Raw genomic sequence first — 19365 nt, 5'->3', positions numbered from 1 at the left:
GAAGACAGTGGTCAGGACTCAGCACATGGTGGGTGGGTGCTGAGTAGCTGCACACAGGGGACGGGGCCTGCAGCCGGGCTCTCCCCGAGCCCTGATGCCAGGGGCTGCTCCAGCACAAACCCAGCCGCAGCGTCCCCAGGGAGTGGACAGGGACTGGCTCCAGACTCTGAGAACACGTGTCCGTTCCAGCCACAGCTCTCAGCCGAGTCCCAGGCCTGTGTTTCCAGTTACAACAAGTCACCGCAACTCAGAGGTTCCACTGCAACCCCACACACGACAGGCCTGGACAGGCATTGCCCCCCCGGCCGCCCATTCTCCCCCTTCTCCTCCCACATCAAAACCAGCAGCCAGCGTGCGGCACCACCCAGCAGTTAAACGACCGATTCACGGGGAAGCATCTGACAGAAGATCACAAGCTGGAGCTAGAGCTGGAATGGAAAGCAGCCCCAGGCACTGTCTTGGACCAGGAGAGACCAGGCTGCCCGAGACCCTCCTGGCTTTCTAGAGGCTCCAAGGGCCTGGAGGAGGACCGGGCACCAGGCTTCCAGGGAGAACATGCCCAGCTCCTGTCCCTGCTGAAAAAGTCACCGCGAGCACAGCAGCTGACAACACACATTTATTCCCTCAAAGTCCCCTCCGGAGGCCCCTTCGCCCCTTTCCAGGGCCAGCGCATCCTCCCCGTCCTACCAGGACCCCCAGGGGTAACCCAGGGTCTTCTCCGTGTCGCCGGCCTCGGCGTGGTCGCCTCCGTGTGGACCACCCAGCTCTGAGCGGCTCTGGGCACCGGGCGGGACCCTGGCCCTGCCCTACCGACTCTGCTCGAAGTGGAACTCGGTGCAGGCCGAGGGCTCGGGCTCCCAGCTGAGCCGCACGGGCTGGTGGGCCGAGGCCGGGCTGCAGAGGAACCAGCCGGGCCAGGCGGCTGCCTCCAGCCGGAAGGCGCAGCCCGCGCTGCTCTGCAGGAAGGTGAAGCGCTCGGCCTGCTCGCCGCCCCGGTACAGGTCCTCGATGCTCACGTCCTGCAGGGACAGGGCGGGTGGAGCCAGCGGTCAGCCCTCGAGGCCGGGCTGGGCGGCCCTGGCAGGTCTTTCCAGAGGGAGCTGGGGGGTCAGGGCCCCGGTGCTGGGCCCAGAGGGAGACAAGAGGAGCCTGGGCCGGGGAGGTGTGGCCTCGGGGGCGTCTGCAGGTGGACACAGATGGACGCAGAGGGCCCAGGGCACCTGGGGGCCAGGATGGGTTCCCTCACCTCCAGCTGCAGGGAAGGCCCCTCCTCGGTCTCCACGCATGCCAGGCAGCGGCTCCCCCCCTGGACTCCCAGGAGGATGGGGAACTTGGCTCGGTCCAGGGCCCTCTTGGGGAGTACACAGATCTTCTCTAGGAGGGAGAGAGGAGAGAGCCAGGAGATGGGGGGCCTGGGTTTCAGGCTCCAGGTGAGGGGAGACAGGCAGGGGGCCTCAGCCTGTGCCCACCTGCCGGGCCCTTAGATGGACAGGACCTCAGCAGCTCCCGCCCCTCCCTGTCCCTGCAGGTGGCCAGTGCACCTCTGTTAGGGGCAGTGCGGTGAAGCAGAGGCCTGTGCAGGTGGGGATGGGTCAGCCCCAGGGGCTGGGGCCCAGAGCTCACCCGCACAGCCACCGTCGGCTCTGGGGTCTCCCGCCAGGAGCTGGCCATCTCTCGTGTAGAGCGCCTTCTGGTCTGCATCCTTAACTCTGCAATGGAGGGCAGTGCCGACAGCCTGCACCCTGCAGCCCGGGCCCCTCCACCCCACACTCCGAGTCACCAGACGGAGCATCTGGGGGAGTCTCCTCCCTTCTCCGGGTGAGGAGTAGGGGCGCTGCTCCACCCACAGGTCAAGGCCACGTGAACCCAAGGCCAGAGAAGGGCTTCTGGGGTCCTGGGGGCGTGAGGGGAGCCTTCGCCCTGAGGGTAGAGAACGTTTTCCCGGCTGTGCAGACTCTCCCACCCCTTCCCAAGTAATCCCCAGGGAGGCCCAAGTTCTCCGGGAGCCTCATCCAGGTTTTCTGGGCCTGCCTCAATTCTTACAGATGTTTATACTCTTCAGTAAAGGAAATAATTGCATGTATAATGAAATGCAATTTGCTTTTCAGGCAATTTAAAGGCCTTTTATAGAAGAAAATGCACAAAAAGAAAAAAAATAGCTGTGTCGCATTAAGTGTGCCAATGTGGCTCCCACACTCGGGGCGGGGGGCAGGGTGTGGCCTGAGGTGAGCCCGGGGCCCAGAGGTGGGAGGTCATCAGAGGTGATCCGAGCTGGAGCCGGGCCTGCACCCCGTCACCGTGGTTGGCTGCAGCTCCAGCCTCCGCCGGGAAGAGGGCAGGCGCCTGGGGCCTCGACTCTCTCCAGGAGCTCAGTCACCTGCGAGAGCTGAACCTCTGAGCAGACACCACGCCTCCGGGGTTAGCTCTGTCAGTAGCAGCTAATTATAATGCCCTTAGCTAATGACTACCTGTTTAAAGCCGGTTCACCTGTGCAATAAAGACAAAGGTCCGCATTCTCTCTCAAAGCCTGACAGCCACGAGGGCACGTAGGACGAGAAAACTCACCTGCTGGAAGCGGGCGATTGGAAAATGCTGGCAGCATTCTGTTTGGGGACCAGCCCCCAACGTGAGGGCCCCAGACACTGACGTCTGTTTTGCCTCGTGCTTGCTCCAGGACTCCCTGGAGACCCAGCCGGCCCCAGAGGACAAGCTTATCTTATTCATTTTTCCCCACCTCATTCCTCGACGGGCTGAGGACAGCGTCACAGACAATGAGACGGTAAAGTACAAGTAAGGACCCAGATCTCAGATGAGGTAAAACACAAGTGAGGTGAGAAACCCAGGCTGGGTGGGGAGGAGTGCAGACGTCGCCACTTAAAGGTGCGGCCCCGGATAGTCCCTGCTTCCGGCTCCGCCTTTGGGAGTTCGTGACATCGGGGATCCTAGTAACCCCTCTGAGCCTCGTGTCCAGGCCTGGGACGAGGGATGGGAAGGCTCCCCTCGCGGTTTCTCAAGACACAGGTGAGTCTGATGCTCAGGAAGGAGAGCTGTCGCCACCGTGATGATGAAACTTAATTACAGGGACCCAGATTTCCACAGTGAGAAGGAGCCTCATCCCTCTGACTCAGGCTTCCCATGCAACCCCGGGCACCCCTGATGAGAAAGCGGGGACACGGGGAGACTTACATGTAGTATCTTGCCATGGGGAGGGAGCACATTCCTGGTCCTTGCTGAGGGGAAGGAGAGCAGGCCTGTTGGCGAAGGAGGGCAGGTGAGCTCCAGGTGGGTTCCAGATCACCTGGGTCCCACCAGACCACTCATTAGCAATGTGTCTGGGGAATCCAGCAGGGTCTCCCCAGGAAGCCCGGCATCTCCCTCATTTGGAGCCACCAGGAAATGAGGCCAGTTGTCAGGGGTGTATGCCCTGGCGTCAGCTCTGGGAAACTGAGAACAGGTTCCCCCTAATAGCTTGGCCAGAGGCCACTTCCCAGCCTGGCCCAGGGTTACCCCAACCCCAGCAATTGGTTAGATGCTCCGAGCCCAGAGCTGGGGACAGACCTGCTCTGAGGCAGGGTTAGGGTCCCAGGACTGCACTCACTTTAGCATCACAGAGAGGCCATCCAACTCCCCCGTTCTGTTCCAGATGGAAAACAGGACAGGCGTGAGGCACAGGGACTTGGGTTTTTGAGGGTGAGGAATCTAAACCGAAGTCAGTGCCCCATATAAGCCCCAGGCCACAGTTTCACATGACTCTGCCCCTTCCCATTGGATCATCCTGTCCCTGAGCCTGTTGCTAAAGTGACCGCACTCCAGAAGGGCCAGTCTAGAATCTAGAATGGACAAGAGGAGTAAGAAAATAGCCCAGAAAAGTAAAGCGCAGGGATGGCTCGGGTTGAGGTTTTCCAAGGAGATGTGATCCTCACTGAGCACGGAGGGAAAAAAGAAGAGAAAACGTTAAGAAGGCAAAAAACTAGAGGAGAGAAAGAAAGAAGGAGGTGGGAAGAAAAGAGGACAGCTCAGCGGGATGGAGCGCCCAGGACACTTTGGAAGACGGTAGGAGGGGCTGGTTGGCGCCGCGGGCAGGACTCCAGGCTCCACGGCGGGCGCGAGAGGACCCCGGGCCCCGCGGCGGGCACGAGAGGACCCCGGGCTCCGTGTTGGGCGCGAGAGGACCCCGGGCCCCGCGGCGGGCACGAGAGGACCCCGGGCCCCGTGTTGGGCGCGAGAGGACCCCGGGCCCCGCGGCGGGCGCGAGAGGACCCCGGGCCCCGTGGCGGGCGCGAGAGGACCCCGGGCCCGTGGCAGTGGCAGCTGGTGCTGGACCTGCCACCCTGGATGGAGACTCTGCGTCCCTGGCCTTGAGGTGGGCGTGGAAGGGCCAGCAAGAGGGAAGGGTAAAGGGCACCGGTAACAGTGTAAATCGGTGCATTTCTGGATGGACGTTAGTGACGCGACTTGAAAGCCTAAAGCACTGGATTTACTTTGATCCTGTAATTTCACGTGCCATCCTTGTTCTAAGGAAACCTAATGAGCTGCCCAAATATTTAATTATAATTTAATGAGCTGCATCATTTTTTACAAGAGAGGGAAGTAAGAAATAATCTAAATGTCCAATGATAGGCAAATGGTTAAAGAATTATGGCAAATTCAGCAAATAAATTATTTGTACTAAAAAGGATATTGGCAAAGAATATTTTATGACATAAAATTTTTCCAAATATATTAAGTGAAAAAAACGGGATAAATAATATGAGCGTCAGTATTGCGCTTAAATCCCCACGTAAACGGACACGCATCCGTGGAAACAAAGGCCACGGGCTCTGAGCAACATGGTAACGGCAGCCGTCTGTGGCTGGTAGGGCACAAGTGATTTCATTTTCTTTTAACATCTGTGAAAAATCTGTCGCAATGAACATTTCTTCTTCTGTAGTATAAAGAAAGTTTTAATTTTTTAAGTGAAATGTTCAGCTAAAATCATGGGCTCCCAAGAGTTCCTGCCCATCGCAGCGCGGCCCGGGGCTGCAGGCCTGTGGTGAGGACGTGCCCACCGGGCCTGGGCGCCTGAGCCAGCTCAGCTCTCGGCCCTCTCCAGTGAGCAAACGAATCAACTGCTGCTAAAACCCAGGCTCTGACTCCCGAGCTCTAGGGGCCCAGGACTGCATTTCAAAGTGCACCCCAGGGTGCTGGCTCTGGACGGAGCTTCGGTAGCAATTTCCAGAAGAACCGCGGCCTGGGCCCGGGGCAAAGCGGCCTGAAGCCGGCTCCTCCTGGAAACCCTGGGGGCCCTTTGGTGGGGCCTGCCTGGGAGCCCTGCCTGGGGGTGGGCTGCACAGAGCAGGGCAGGGCCCGGGTGGAGCTGTCGGGCAGGGTGGGCTCGAAGCACATTGGAAACATCCCAGCTGACTCCCCTGGGCCCTAGAAGCTTCCATCCTGGGGTAGACAAAACTCCCGGCTTCTACCCCGAAGACCCCACCTGGGCCTGGCAGGATGGTGATGGGGTGAGCCGGAGTGAGGAGCTCCTGGTCATCAGAGCTGGGGTCCTGGTGCCGAGGCCACCCTGCCTTCCCACCTCCCTTCGAGGCCGCTGGCCCTGGCTCCCGCCTCTCCTCACTCCCTGGACCGTCCTGGCCCCGCAGCCCTCAGGTCTCCAGACAGCTCTGGCCTCTCCACACTCCTCGGCTGTCACACTCGTCCGTCCTCTCCCGCTGTCTGCGAGACCAGCATTCACTCCTGAGGGACAAGCCTACAGACTCCTTGGCCCCCTTGACGCGGACCCCCTTCACACCCCGCAAGCCCTCCTCACCAGGCCCTTCGCAGACACCCCCTTCCTCCGAGGTGTCTCCAGCACAGGGGCCCCACGCACGTCTCTCTCCGCATCCCGGGCAGCCGCAGGTCATCGTTCCCCAGCTGCAAGGGGGGTCTTGTTCTGAAGCCTCCCGAGCCCAGACCCAGCCTGTGCCCCTGGTTTCTCCACTTCAGTCCCCCCGGGCTGCACCAGGCCTGGGCCCACACCCCTGCTGCTGTCACCACATCTCCACCCAGCTCGGGGATCGACAGACACCGCCAGGCCCTGGCCTACTTGTGCGACGGCTTCGCACCCCCTGCTGACACTACAGCCCCTTCCAGGCAGCGTGCACCTCTTCTCTTCACACTCACGCGCTCGGAGCTGTCTCTGACGTCCTGCCTTGAAGACCTTCCCTCCCCATCCTCTGGCATCAGGGTCACCGGCACAGCACCGGTGTCTGGTTCTAGCAAATTAATTCTCATCTTGAGTCACGTCGCAGAGACACAGGATTAGGCCCCTGACCGCGATCCTCAGTTCCAACGCCCGTAAAATCACAGGATTAGATTATGGGCTATTAGGTTTCTTTCCAGATCAACATACTGATGACCCATGACTCGGGGTTTGCTGAAGCCCTCCCTTCCTGGTGCGGCTCTACCCCGAGCTCCTGTTAACTTGCGCTGCATTGCTCACTGCTCTCCATGAAAGCTTCTGCTTCCTTGTAGGAGGTGGGGAGACCTGGACGTCGTGAAGCTTGCCGGCAGCTGCCAGTTGTCTCTCTCCAGCCGCCCTCCCTGGCACACTCCCAGCGGGCGTAGAAACAGACGGCGGACTGAGTGGCAAAGCCGGGTGTGGTCCTAACTCTTCCTCCAGTTGCTCTACACCTTGGGGCGCCCCTCTGCTCCCGCGGCCTCCACTTTATCACCGTAGGCAAGGTGAGAGGGCGGGCAAGATTAGCATCTTTCAAAACTTCTGAAGTTTCACAGTGAAATTTTACACCAACTCCTGATACATGAAATGCATAGAGGAGGCCGAGAAGGGTGGAGACCCAGGGCCCTGCCCACAAGCGTTCTCCTTGTCCACTGGAGCGAGCATTTCTAGGGAACCCCAAGTGTTACCAAATACTGTTTGAATATCACTGGTCTAGATGGTTACCTCTGGGATTAATTTCTAAAATCTGTGGTTATAAGTATTTTTAAATCTTTATTTGACTAAACACATAGCTTTTCTTCAAATCCTTCCCACACACCCCTGGACTATTTACCATCCCATTGCTCTCCGCGGAAGGGGTGCCTGGCCTTCTAGAGAGCTTGCCAGGAGGACAGAGTGGGGAGCGTCATTTCAGAAACATCGCCAGAAGGAGAGCAGAGTGAGAGAGAGCACAGCCCACTGACCTGCCGCCGGTGCCTGGGGCCTGCCGCCTGGAGCCTGGGACTGGGTTCTCGGGGCGTCTGCTGCGTTTATGTCGTGAGCCAGGGCGGGTCAGGCCCTCGGAACCTCCGTGATTGGCTCCAGGATGGGGAGGAAGAGCCTGGGATTTCACAATGTCTTCGGCACAGTTTGGGTAATGAGGAGGTGGGACACTAATGAGTATTTGCTGAAGGGGAGTGAGTCCCCCATAAAGCCTTGGCAGAGGCCGGGCACTGGGCCCTTGCAGTAGCTACTGTCATTGACTCTGTTATTGGAGGTTTGGGCAGCAACATAAACAGGGCTGGTGGCTGACATCCCCCAAGGAGCTCCACCCCGGACGTTCAGAAACAGAGGAGGCAAGTGTGTGTCTGAGGAGCCCAAGGTCCAAAAGACCCCTGATCCCTGCAGCCAGGCGCAGCTAGGGAAGCAGAGGGGGAGGGGGAGAGCAGCACGAGCGTGGACCCGCTGGGGAAGATGAGGGGAGTCTCTGCTTTTCTAGGGGTTCCAGTGGTTGGCAGCAGCTTCATGAGGCAGAGCTTCCAAGGAAACCCAGCTGCAGAGGAGCCACTTGCCCCGGTCTACTAAACACACACATCTTGAGACAGCAGCGTGAGCCAGGCAGGGATAAAGAGCACCCAGACCTCTAATTGATATTACTCCACTCAGCCCCTCCACTCCTCCGTCCCTCCACCCATCCATCCATCCAACCATCCCTCCATCCCTCCCCCCATTGTCCATCCATCCATCCATCCAACTATCCACCATCTCTCCATCCCTCCCACCATCATCCCTCCCACCATCATCCCTTCCACCATCATCCCTCCCACCATCATCCCTCCATCCCTCCACCCATCCATCCAACCATCCACCGTCTCTCCATTCCTCCCAGCATCATCCCTCCCACCATCATCCCTCCATCCTTCCACCCATCCATCCATCCACCATCTCTCCATCTCTCCCACCATCAACCCTCCCACCGTCATCCCTTCCACCATCATCTCTCCCACTATCATCCCTTCCACCATCATCCCTCCCACCATCATCCCTCCATCACTCCACCCATCCATCCAACCATCCACCGTCTCTCCATTCCTCCCACCATCATCCCTCCCATCATCCCTCCCACCATCATCCCTCCATCCCTCCACCCATCCATCCAACCATCCACCGTCTCTCCATCCCTCCCACCATCATCCCTCCTGCCATCATCCCTCCATCACTCCACCCATCCATCCAACCATCCACCATCTCTCCATCCCTCCCACCATCATCCCTCCCGCCATCAACCCTCCCATCGTCCCTCCATCCTTCCACCCAACCATCGCTCCATCCCTCTCATCATTCCTCCATCTGTCCATCCATCCGTCCATCTGTTCTTAAGAGGCAGAGAAGCTGACTGTCGTGTTCTCCAGGCAGCGACTGCCTTGCTGCAATTCCCACACCTGGTCATTTTCAAAGCCCCATGACAGGCTCCAGCAGAGGTCAGTCAAAGTCTCACATACCTGCTGAGTGAGAGATGGGAAAGGCTGGTCCCCAGGATTGGACCCAATTTCTGCTTTTTAAGGTCACTGATCTCTCTTCATGCCCTCTCTGGGAAGCTAAAGTGTGCTATGAGACCATTCAGTCACTAAGTTTTGCTGGGCATTCGCACTGATGTGACAAAGACGGGCACTACCTGGGCCCTGTTGTTCTGCACTTTTATGGTCCAGCTGGGGAGCAAGGTCACAAACATGAAAAGATCATAAAGAAGACCAGCTATCAAAGCCTGGGGCCAGGGGCATGTTGGAGGAAATAAATGGCACGAAGCTCCTTGGGTAAAAAGTTCTTGGAATCCAAGGGCCTTAGACATGACACCGTAGTCTCTTTCCAACATGGAGAAGTCTGCTGTGGCCACCCTGGGAAATGGGCTAATCAGGCTCTGCTTCCATACCCCTGGGGCCAAGGACCTCACCACCTCGCCGGAGGCCCTAACCGTGTTTGTGGTCCTCGTGGTTAAAATTTTGGTCACTCGGGAGAAACCGCCTCCATGTAATTTCTATCCATTGGTCCTGGCTGTGCTTTCTAGAATTTCACGAGGCACATAAATTCCGCTCGGCAGGCCCTCCGGTGCCTCGAGGGGGCTCCCTGTGCGCTGCTTCTTCAGGATAAAGACCCTCACCTCTTCCTTCCTGACCTGCTCTTGGCACACTCTCTGCCCTTCAGGACACCCAAGTCCTCAGTGTCTACAACTGCACAAAGCCTGCATGACATGGGTACCACGCTGCTGTAAACAGAGGAGCGCCTGGTGGCTTCCACCAAAACTGCAGAAATCTAAAGCCACCAGGTCTTCTCGACGTGAACAGTTGCAATGTCAGGCTCCCTGCCCATAATTTCGTAAAGGTAGCAGTTTCCATCCCTCCTTATTCTACTGACTTGTGTCATCAGCTCATCCCTGACGAAGGCCTTTCAGTGTATCACCCCACAGTTGATGAAGCAATCGCTTCAGGCTGGAGAAACTCTAATGATGGGTGGAATCTGAGCTGCTCCCTTCAGGGTGGACCTGTTTAGATGGGTGGAAGAGGTGGAGAGAATATTCCAGGGTGGAGAAATCATTTCCACATCCTCGACTCACTGGGTTCCAACTATCTCCCAATAACTACACTAGGTGCTAGGAAACGAAATGATGCAGCCTTGACCTTGAGCTCATCCCAGGGGCACGGACTAAGTCAACTAACTAACGCACAGAGGTGGGCACAAAGCACGGTCAGAGCAGGTGACCAACGGCTCAACTCAGCAAAGGCTTCTCGAGGTGGCATCTTAGCAGGGTCTTTGAGGGTGAGATACTTCTCTAGGTGGAGAGGACAGGAGCAGCACCTGAAGCAGAGGGAGCAGTAGGGACCGTGTCTGGACCTGCAGACAAAGAGAGGGTGCGACTGGGTCTGCAGAAACACAGCCTGGTGCCTGGGTCCGTGTGGTCCGAGCCCGAGAGGCCCGAAAGGAGCCTGCTGCCTGCTGCCCGAGAACCTGAGCCACCTCCCAGCTGGGGCTGCGGGGCCCGCGGCTTGGCCAGCACCTCGCCAGGCCCAAAGCCAGCTCCAAACCTGCCAGTCCAGTCCGCTGGGGCACGTGGAACAGCTAGGGCTCAGACTCGGCTGCTGCTCTCTGCTCCTAGTTTAGACAGAGACCCTGGGTTCACAGTCCTGGTGGGTATGGCTGAAGGGGTCGAGCAAGATCTAAACCTCCTGGGAAGAGAGGACACTCAACAAACTCAATATGATTGGCTTGAAAGGAGAACATTTGATCATCTGAGAAGGGAAACAAAACTCTCGGAGAAAAATGTAATTAAAAAATAAATGAATTTATTGCTCTTTCCTTGCCTATTTTTCTATTGCTGCATAACAAGTGACTTGAAAGCAACAACACTTATTATCGCACATAGTTTCTGAGGGTCGGGAGTGTGGGAGCAGCTCTGCTGGCTGGTTCCGGCTCAGCGTCCCTCGTGAGCCAAGGCCGGAGCCGCAGACCAGGGAACGCTTGAGGAGCTCGAGGGCCTGCTGCCAAGCTGGCTCACGGGGCTGCTCCGGAGGCTTCGTTTCCTCGCCATGGGGTCTCCCCACGGGGTCTCTCCACACACAGCAGCGGGAGGGCAGGACAGAGGCCGCAGTGTCTTCCAGAGCTCGTTCCGGACGTGGCACCCACACTGGCACGGCAAGGGAGGTGCGGGGCCCCCGGCAACCGTCAGGATTCCAGGGGCTGCTGCCGCCCCGGGTCAGAGTGCAAGGCTTCGTCCTGCCCTGGAGGTCCCTCATGCACGAGACTCCACCACCCCAGCCCGCCATGTCCCCTTTCTCAGCGGCCGTGCAGGAGCTCTGCTGACCAGCACGCAGGGCCGATTCAACTTGAACTCTGCTCGGGGAAGTGGAGGCCCAGGTCAATCAGAAACACCGTGCCGCCCCGCTGGCTTTTATATTACACAACAGTCCATCTCCATGGTAGAGAAATTAGAAAATACAGACAAATAAAAGAAAAACACTTCTAATACCACCACCCTGACACTGTTAAAATTTAAACACACCCTTCTGGAAGTTTTTCTATGCAGAACATATAGATAGGTGGTTTTGCTTTGTTTTGTTTTTAAATAAAATGGAATTAAAAGATACATTACGTTATAACCTGCTTTTCTCACTTAATGTGCCATGAGCATCTTTCCATGTGAATACAAAGCAGCACCTTGGATTTTAATTGCATCTCAGGTTTCAACAAAGTGTGACATGCCGTGCTCAGCGTCGTGTCCTGAACTGGAGCAGTTTCCTCCGGGACCACCCCTACACCAAGTCCCTCAGGGACCACCCCCCACGCCCGGGTCCCCTGGGACCACCCCCCACACTCGGGTCCCCTGGGACCATCCCCCCCCCACACTCGGGTCCCCTGGGACCACCCCCCACCCCCGGGTCCCCCTGGGACCACCCCGCACCCCAAGTCCCTCAGGGACCACCCCCCACGCCCAGGTCCCCTGGCACCACCCCCCACACCGAGTCCCTCAGGGACCACCCCCCATGCCCAGGTCCCCTGGGACCACCCCTCACACTCAGGTCCCCTGGGACCACCCCCCACACCGAGTCCCTCAGGGACCACCCCCCCATGCCAGGTCCCTCCGGGACCACCCCCCATGCCCAGGTCCCCCTGGGACCATCCCCCACACTCGGGTCCCCTGGGACCACCCCCCACAGAGTCCCTCAGGGACCTCCCCCCACCCCCGGGTCCCCCGGAACCACCACCCACACCCAGGGCTAGAGGACAGGGCGACCGTCCCCTCTGCAGAAACGGAAAGGCACGTGAGGGAGCAGAATTAGGAGGAAGGGGTGGGGGCCGTGCCAAGGACCGACCCCCTCTCCTCCCCAGAGAAGGACAGAACCCGGGGTGGGGCGCTGGGCCCACAAGGCTCTGCTGGGGTCCAGGGGCGCCCAGCAAGTTGCCCTGAAGCACAAATAATCCCCCAGTGCCCCAACCCTGCCCTCCCTGGAAATCCTTTTGGTAGTCCAGTTCCCCTCGTGTGTTTTCAGATCCCCTCCAACAGGGGAACAGGGACTGAGCCCCAATCTCGGGGACTTTACCAGCCGGGGCCCGCGGCCTAGTCGCAATGCTGGAAGTAGAAGTCGGTGATGGGGGCGTCCCAGCTGCCGGGCTCGGGGGGCCGGCTGAGCCGCAGGGGCTGGTCTGCCTCGGGCGCCGTGGACAGGAACCAGCCCGGGTAGGCGGCCGACTCGAAGCTGGACGTGAGCCCCGTGTCCCGCCGGTAGAAGGTGAAGCGCACCCACTCCCCGGCACTGCGATAGAGCTCCATGATGTCCACGGGCTGCGGGCAGAGGGGCAGGGGGGTCAGGTGGGGCCAGAGGGGGCACGGGGTGCAGAGGGGTGTGTTGGCCAGGGAGGGCGGGGCCTGGGCGGGGCTCTCGGGGAGGGGCGGGGCTGCCGTTAACCCCTTCCCTGCTAGGGCCTTCCCCCCGGGTGGGTGTCTCTGGGCTGGGGCTGCCCTGCACCCGGGCACCAGGGTCTCTAACTCTGGGCAGGTGGGGAGGCCGCCTGGACGGGACTCACCTCCAGCTTCAGGGTCGGCTCCTGGCCCGGCCCACACGACAGGCACCGGCTCCCTCCCTGGACACCCAGGATGACTGGGCAGAGCCTGGCGTCCAGCGCGCGATTGGGCACGACGCTGATCTCCTCGCCTAGAGGAGAGGGGCGTCTGCCTCCAGGCCTGGGGAAGGGTGGTCCCCTGCCAGCTGCACACCCTCCCACCCGGCCCCCTGCTCGGGATGGAAGTGACTCAGCCCCCGGCCCTGCGTGTCCTCTCCAGCCCCCAGCCCCAGGGGAACCCTGACTGCCTCCGCAGCTCCCGTGCCTCTGTCTGCCCCTTGCCTTGGTCACCTCCCTTTAGACTTGTCTGGACACCTTTCTACCCAGTGAGGGTCTTGAAGCCAGAGGAGCGCCTCCTCTCTCTACCCACCCCACCCCCAGCACACACACACACACACACACACACACAGGGCCTGGCATTGTGCCACCAAGGGTGTCTGGGTGATCAGGGGTGCACTGCTCCAGAGAGGAGCTGTGGCGGTGAGGGGGGCAGAGCCGGTCATGAAGGATCCCCAAGAGCAGAGGGGCTGGGGGAGGCGGACACCCCCCACGGGGGAGTAAGAGCCCAGAGAGCCCTCAGCACCGTCTCTCCAAGCCCGCCTGTGATGGGCCTCGGAAGCCCTCACCTTGGGACCGGGTCTCACCTGTGCCGAGGCCCGTGCCCACCCCTCCTCCTGCTCAGACCCGGGTTGGTGAAGCCTCTGGGCCGGCTCAGGCTGGGGGCCCACGGCCAGTGCCACCTAGCACACCCCTAAGCCCTCTCCAGCCCGAGAATGAGGGTCCTGCTTCCACCAACCTTGGATGATCTTCCCCGTGTGCAGCCCTCCGGCCAGAAGCTGGTTGTCCTGCAGGTAAAGCACCTTCAGGGCCGCATCCTTCATCCTGAAACACGGTGGAGACCCCTTGGTCACCCGGCCCCCTCCCTTCGGCTGTGCTACAGGCAGGGGCTGGTGGGCTCAGCGCTGCTGGGGTCCTGCCAGACCAGGGGACCCCACAGACCCCTCCGAGGCTGGGGAGTGCACCTTCACGAGCAGTCTGCTGTGCCAAGCTCCTTCCTTGGGGTGTTAGGAAGAGAAACCGGCCGTGAGTCGGAGCCCGGGGGTCTGGGTGGGCTCCTCCCGCTGCTGAGTCAAGACAGACAGGAGGCTGGTCCCCACGGCCTCAGTACCAAGTTGCTGAGCCAGGGCCGTGGGTAGGATGCGCCAGGCCGGCTCCTCGTTAAAATCTGAATGTCCAATATTCAAGGCAGACTCTCTACTAAGGGAGAGGTTTCCTTAAATTTAAAATTCCTTCATTTTACTTTTCAAAGTATTTCCCCCCTATGATCTCAGCTGGTTTTCTGGCATTGGAGGTGAAAGGTGGATCCTAAAGGGGATTTCCCCAGATGTTTTATGGCAAAAGAAGTGTGTTTAGGGACTGGGTCATGGCTCACTAAGCGATTGGACGATCTTCCTCTCTACCTGAGGAAGCCGCAAGGTCACTGACAGGCTGTTTGACCGTGGTCTCCAGTAAGGGGACATGGAGAGCAGCGATTCCCACGCGGGGACCAGGAGCCCCCGGCCGGGAGACGCTTTGGAAAGGCCGCGCCGGGCAGCGAAGGGCAGGTGCCGGCTCCCTCCACGCCGTGGACCGGCCGCCTGAACTGGGTCTGTCTGCTTGTTCCGACCCCGAGGGCAGCCTGGAGGCGGCGGCAGCCGGGGCCGGCGTCGGGGAGGCGGTGCCGCGGGGCTCCGGGGCAGCCTCTGGCTCCGGCCGCCGCCTGTGGGCCGCCGGGCCTCGGCCCGGCCTGGGCGGCTCGCCCGTCCCCCTGGCGTCCGGGCCCCGCGGCAGGAGCGGGGGTGCCCCGAGGAGCGCCTCCCAGCCGCCCGCAGCCCCCGAGGCGCCGCTCACCGGAAGCGCAGCGCCCCGCTCAGGACCATCCTGGCGCCGCCGCCGCTCCTCGGCTCGGGACGCGGAACCGGGTGCGCAGCCTGCCCCGAGGCCCGGTCCGGCTCGGAACAGCCCGGCCCAGCGGGGAGGGGAAGCCCTGCGCCCCCGGGAGCCTCGGAGGGCCGCGCTCTGGTGCGGAGCCCGCGCAGCCTGCTGCGCCTCCAGGAAGGCGCAGCCCTTTTAACTGCGCATTATCAGGGAGGGGCCCCGAGGGTGTCGCGCCACCCGCAGCCTCCCGGGAGCGCCCGGGAGGCGGGAAACCCCCGAGACGGTCCCTGACAGCAGCCCCGCACCCCGGGGGCTCCCCAGGTCCCCCGGAGCCCGGAGCTCCTGCACCCCCGGGGGCTCCCCAGGTCCCCCGGAGCCCGGAGCTCCTGCACCCCCGGGGGCTCGCAGTCCTGGGGGCAGGTGGACAGCAGCTCAGGAGAGGGGCCTGAGCTTGGCCCCTTCCGTCCCTCCTCCCCCTTCCCTCCCTCCCCTCCCTCACCCCTCACCCCTCACCCTCCCTCCCCTCCTTCCTGCCTTAACCACTTAGGCAGATGCTGGAGGTGGGGTTCTCCTGCCCAGGGGAGGTCGGGCCTACAAGTTCATGTCAGAAAAACCTGAAAATCCAGATTAGCGAAAGGAGAAGCGTGGACACGCGCCTTCAGTGAGTGCAGGACCAGGAAGCCCGCGGCAGCACTGTCCTCTGCGTGTGTCACAGGACCACAGATTTCATCGACTGCATCACAGAAACTATGCTCCTTCCAGTCTGCTCTTCTCACGTGGCAAAACTGCAGAATATCTTCCCATATCAAATACGAATAATGATGCCATAGTTTTGAATTGCTGTATCATCTTTCAGTGTATAGGTGCACGTGATTTACTTACACCAATCAATCATTATTGGTCCTTTATGGTGTTCGTTTTCTTTTTTGCTGTTGGAAACCAGACCATGACAAACATCTCTGCATCAGCACCTTTGCTCGTGTGTGATTATTTCCTTAGGAAATAAAATCCAGCTCATGTTGTCTGTGGTTGATCTTTCTCCAACGCCTAAATGATGAAGTAACTTTTTATTGTGAAACAATTTGTGTAGTTTTAATACCTCCATGTACTCTCTGTGATAGATCCAAATTAATTATAAGTGTCAGCATGTAACAATTTATGTCTTGAATACCATGGAAAGCTATTTATTGTTAAAGTACAAATTTTAAAGAAATGTATTCAGACATAGGAGCTAAAAAGGTCTTAAAGTGTTCAAAAATAAATAAAATAAAATATTGATTTTTTTCAAAGTTTCTAAAATAATCCATTATTCACATAATGCCACAAATGTGATAAACACCTTTCAGAAAACCAAAATTAATGTCAATGCTGCCTTACACAAACCATAATTGACCATAAATTGACCAACTAGAAACAACACTGCAACAGTTGCCAAAAAAACAACCGAAACCAAAACCACTCCCAAAAGAGTTGCCTCATAGGCAAAGTGGTTTTTTCAAAGCAGTCTGATTGAGATATAGTCACATGCCATACAGTCCATCCAAAGTGTACAATCAGTGGCTTTAAGTATAATCAGAGAGTTGTGCATTCATCACCACAATCCATTTTAGAACATTTTCATTACTACAGAAAGAAAAACCCCATACCTCTTAGCAGCCACCTCTCAGGCCCTCTACCCTTCCCCAGCCCTACAGAACCAACTCTATAAATTTATTTATATTTGCACTTTTTATAATGGAGACATACAATATATAGTACTTTATGTCTGGTTTGTTTCACTTTGCGTAATGTGTTTTTTTAATTAAAGAAGTTGCAGGTTTACATAAAAGTCATGTGAAAAATACAACATTCCCGCAAACCTCCCTATTGTTGGCACTTAGTGTGGTATCTTCGCTAGACTTGATGAAAGAATATTAAAATATTACTGTTAACTACAGACCATAGTTTACAGTAGGTGTATTTTCTCATGTATCACCCTATTATTAGCACCTTGTAATACTGTCATGCATTTGTTTTAACTGATGAAAGAACATACTTGTACTATTAACCACAGTCATCATCCACAGCAGCTTCACTGTGTTATAAAGTCCCAGGTTTCACCCTTTAACTTTCCTTCTAGTAACAAACACGACCTAAAACTTTCCCTTTCAACCACATTCACAAACAAATTCAGCACTGCTAATCACACACAATAAAATGCTAGTGTCACCGTTGTCCATTTCCAAACATTTACAATCAACCTAAACAAAAATTCTGCACAAATTAAACATAAGCTCCCCTTTCTCTACCCCCTGGTAACCTATATTCTGGATTTTAACTCTATAAATTTGCTTATTATAATTAGAACAATAATAATTATAATATGAATATCAGCGATGTCATACAACATGTGTCCTTCTGTGTCTGACTCATTTTACTCATTTTACTCAAGGTTCATCCAGGTTTTCATGTGCAGCAGGACTTCATTCCTTCTTACAGCTGAATAATATTCCACAGTGCGTATGTTTCACATTTTGTTTATCCATTCATTGGTTGATGGACACTTGGGCTGTTTCCATTTTTGGTAACTGTGAATAATGCTGCTGTGAACATCAGTGTGCAAATAGCTGTTGGAGTCCCTGCTTTCAATTCTTTTGGGTATATACCTAGTAGCGGGATTGCTGGATTACATGCAATTCTGTACCTAGTTTCCTGAGGACCTGTCCAGCTGTCTTCCAGGAGCATTCCCGGCAGCGGGGAATGAGGGTTCCTGTTTCTCTATATCCCCTCCAGCACTTGCAGTTTTCTGATTTTTTTTATTAGTGGCCATTCTAGTAGGTGTGAAATGATATCTCATTGTGGTTTTGATTTGCATTTCCTTAATAGCTAGTGATCTTGAGCATCTTTTCATTTGCTTTCTAGACATTTGTATTTCCTCTTTGGAAAAATGTCTATACAAGTCTTTTGCCCATTTTTAATTGGATTGTTTCTCTTTTTACTGTTAAGTTGTAGGATTTTTTATATATTCTGGATATTATATCCTTATAGGATACGTGGTTTCCAAATATTGTCTCCCATTGAGTAGTTTGCCTTTTCACTTCCTTGACAAAGCCCTGTAGAGCACAAAGGTTTTTAATTTTGAGAAGGTCCCATTTATTTTTTTCCTTTGTTGCTTGTGCTTTGAGTGTAAAGTCGAAGAAACCATTTGCGGGACACTGATTACGTGCTTCAACTTGGCGGGCCTGGGCTGGGGGACCTGATCAGCCCCTGGGGAGGGTGGTGGGCACGGGCGACAGCGCCCTCCGCAGCCCCCCGGGCCTGGGAAAGTGAGGCCGGAGGCAGGCCCCATTTCCTCACCCAAAATAACACTGTTAGGGGAGGCTTGCCGGAGGGAACCGCCTTTTCCCCACCCCCTTATCTTGCCCGGACACTCCCCGTTGCCAGTGCAACTCCCATCACCACCAGTGCGCATACATTGTTGCCAGACACCGTTACCGGAGCAACTCTCGCCCCTTTTCAATCAACCTCCGCGCCCTCTCAGAACCAATCCAAGCCTTTAACCTCTACAGCTACCCCGCCCTCTAAACGCCCGATATAAGCTTGTACTCTCCCCTAATAAAGCTCTCTCTCTCTTGGTTTCTTCACCCTAAAAAGAAACGTGTCCCGCCTGTTCCTTTCTCGCCGCCCTCCATACTTTGCACGCCACCCCGCTGGGGACCTGGCCAAGTCCCCCGCCTTGCCCTCGCCTCCGGGAAAGAGCCCCCGCCGCCGGTACCCTCCAAGCAATCCTGAGAGCCTAGGATTTAGCAACCGGCCGCCACCCCCCCCCCCCAGACGAATCAACTGCGACCGCAACCATTGCCTACCACAAGATCTTGAAGATGCTTCCCTAAATTTTCTCTTAGGAGTTTTATGGTCCTGGTTCTTATATTTAGGTCTTTGATCTATTTTGAGTTATTTTTTTGTATAAGGTGTGAGATATGGGTCCTCTTTCATTCTTTGGCATATGGATATCCAGTTCTCCCAGCACCATTTATTGAAGAGACTCTTCTGTCCCAGTTGAGTGGACTTTGCAGCCTTATCAAATATCAGTTGGACAAAGATGTGAGGGTCTATTTTTAAACTCTCAGTTTGATTCCATTAGGCTAATGTGTTGGTTTGAAACTGTTATGTACCCCAGGAAAGACTATATTATTCTTTAATGCAATCTTGTGGGGGCAGACTTATTAGTTTTTTGATTAGGGAGGGACCTTTTGATTAGGTTGTTTCCATGGAGATGTGACTCACCCAACTGTAGGTGAGACCTTTTGATTAGATCATTTCCGTGGAGATGTGACCCCACCTTAATTAGGTCACTGGAGTCCTGTAAGAGAGCTAATGGGGAGAAGGAGCACAGGGCAGCTGAGAGAGACATTTTGAGAAGAAACTAAAATATATTATCCAGAATTTGCCCCTGGGAGAAGCTAAGAGTCGATACAGACCCAGATGCTTGGAGATGCAGACAGAGACATTTGGAGATATGATGAAACCCAGAGTTTGCCCCCAGAGAAGCTAAGAGAGTACCCCCCCCCCCAGATGGTTGGAGAGAAATGCCCCAAGAGAACGAAGCAAAGAGCTGAGAGATTCTAAGAGACAGAAGCCCAGAGACATTTTGGAGAAAGCCA

General features: G+C 56.5%; 2 protein-coding genes across 10 annotated transcripts; both read right to left on the bottom strand.

Moving 5' to 3' along the window:
* Positions 1 to 712: 712 nt before the first annotated feature.
* IL1F10 (interleukin 1 family member 10) lies at positions 713 to 6297 on the bottom strand. The gene is made up of 5 exons (XM_037807630.1): positions 6157 to 6297; positions 3187 to 3251; positions 1624 to 1709; positions 1247 to 1374; positions 713 to 1019 (listed from the first exon to the last, which is right to left on the bottom strand). Exons 1-5 carry the CDS (start codon positions 6265 to 6267, stop codon positions 807 to 809), a joined length of 603 nt encoding a protein of 200 aa, XP_037663558.1. The 5' UTR covers positions 6268 to 6297; the 3' UTR covers positions 713 to 806.
* A 5888-nt stretch (positions 6298 to 12185) lies between these two features.
* Positions 12186 to 15177, bottom strand: IL36RN (interleukin 36 receptor antagonist). Of its 9 annotated transcripts, none has more exons than XM_037807200.1 (5): positions 14696 to 15177; positions 13828 to 14483; positions 13602 to 13687; positions 12770 to 12897; positions 12186 to 12527 (listed from the first exon to the last, which is right to left on the bottom strand). In XM_037807200.1, exons 3-5 carry the CDS (start codon positions 13684 to 13686, stop codon positions 12303 to 12305), a joined length of 438 nt encoding a protein of 145 aa, XP_037663128.1. In that variant the 5' UTR covers position 13687; positions 13828 to 14483; positions 14696 to 15177; the 3' UTR covers positions 12186 to 12302. The 9 variants fall into 9 exon arrangements, with proteins under 9 accessions (XP_037663128.1, XP_037663131.1, XP_037663134.1 ...); XM_037807203.1 differs by having other exon boundaries at positions 13828 to 13926; XM_037807206.1 differs by having other exon boundaries at positions 13828 to 13860.
* Between the last annotated feature and the right edge of the window lie 4188 nt (positions 15178 to 19365).

Source organism: Choloepus didactylus, chromosome 17 (assembly GCF_015220235.1).
Source record: "Choloepus didactylus isolate mChoDid1 chromosome 17, mChoDid1.pri, whole genome shotgun sequence".
In the NCBI taxonomy this organism is placed as follows: Eukaryota; Metazoa; Chordata; class Mammalia; order Pilosa; family Megalonychidae; genus Choloepus; species Choloepus didactylus.
This window is presented reverse-complemented; position numbering and strand designations above follow the sequence as displayed.

Excerpts from the sequence above, each read along its gene's own strand:
- IL36RN (XM_037807198.1), bottom strand. The coding sequence starts at position 14,724 with ATGGTCCTGAGCGGGGCGCTGCGCTTCCG. Across the intron at positions 13,688-14,695 it reads AGCGGGGCGCTGCGCTTCCG|GATGAAGGATGCGGCCCTGA; the intron begins GTGAGCGGCGCC and ends ACCGTGTTTCAG. Across the intron at positions 12,898-13,601 it reads CACGGGGAAGATCATCCAAG|GCGAGGAGATCAGCGTCGTG; the intron begins GTTGGTGGAAGC and ends CCTCTCCTCTAG.
- IL1F10 (XM_037807630.1), bottom strand. The coding sequence starts at position 6,267 with ATGAGAATTAATTTGCTAGAACCAGACACCGGTGCTGTGCCGGTGACC. Across the intron at positions 3,252-6,156 it reads TCAGAGACAGCTCCGAGCGC|GCCTGCTCTCCTTCCCCTCA; the intron begins GTGAGTGTGAAG and ends CTTCGCCAACAG. Across the intron at positions 1,710-3,186 it reads CCCATGGCAAGATACTACAT|AGTTAAGGATGCAGACCAGA; the intron begins GTAAGTCTCCCC and ends CCTCCATTGCAG.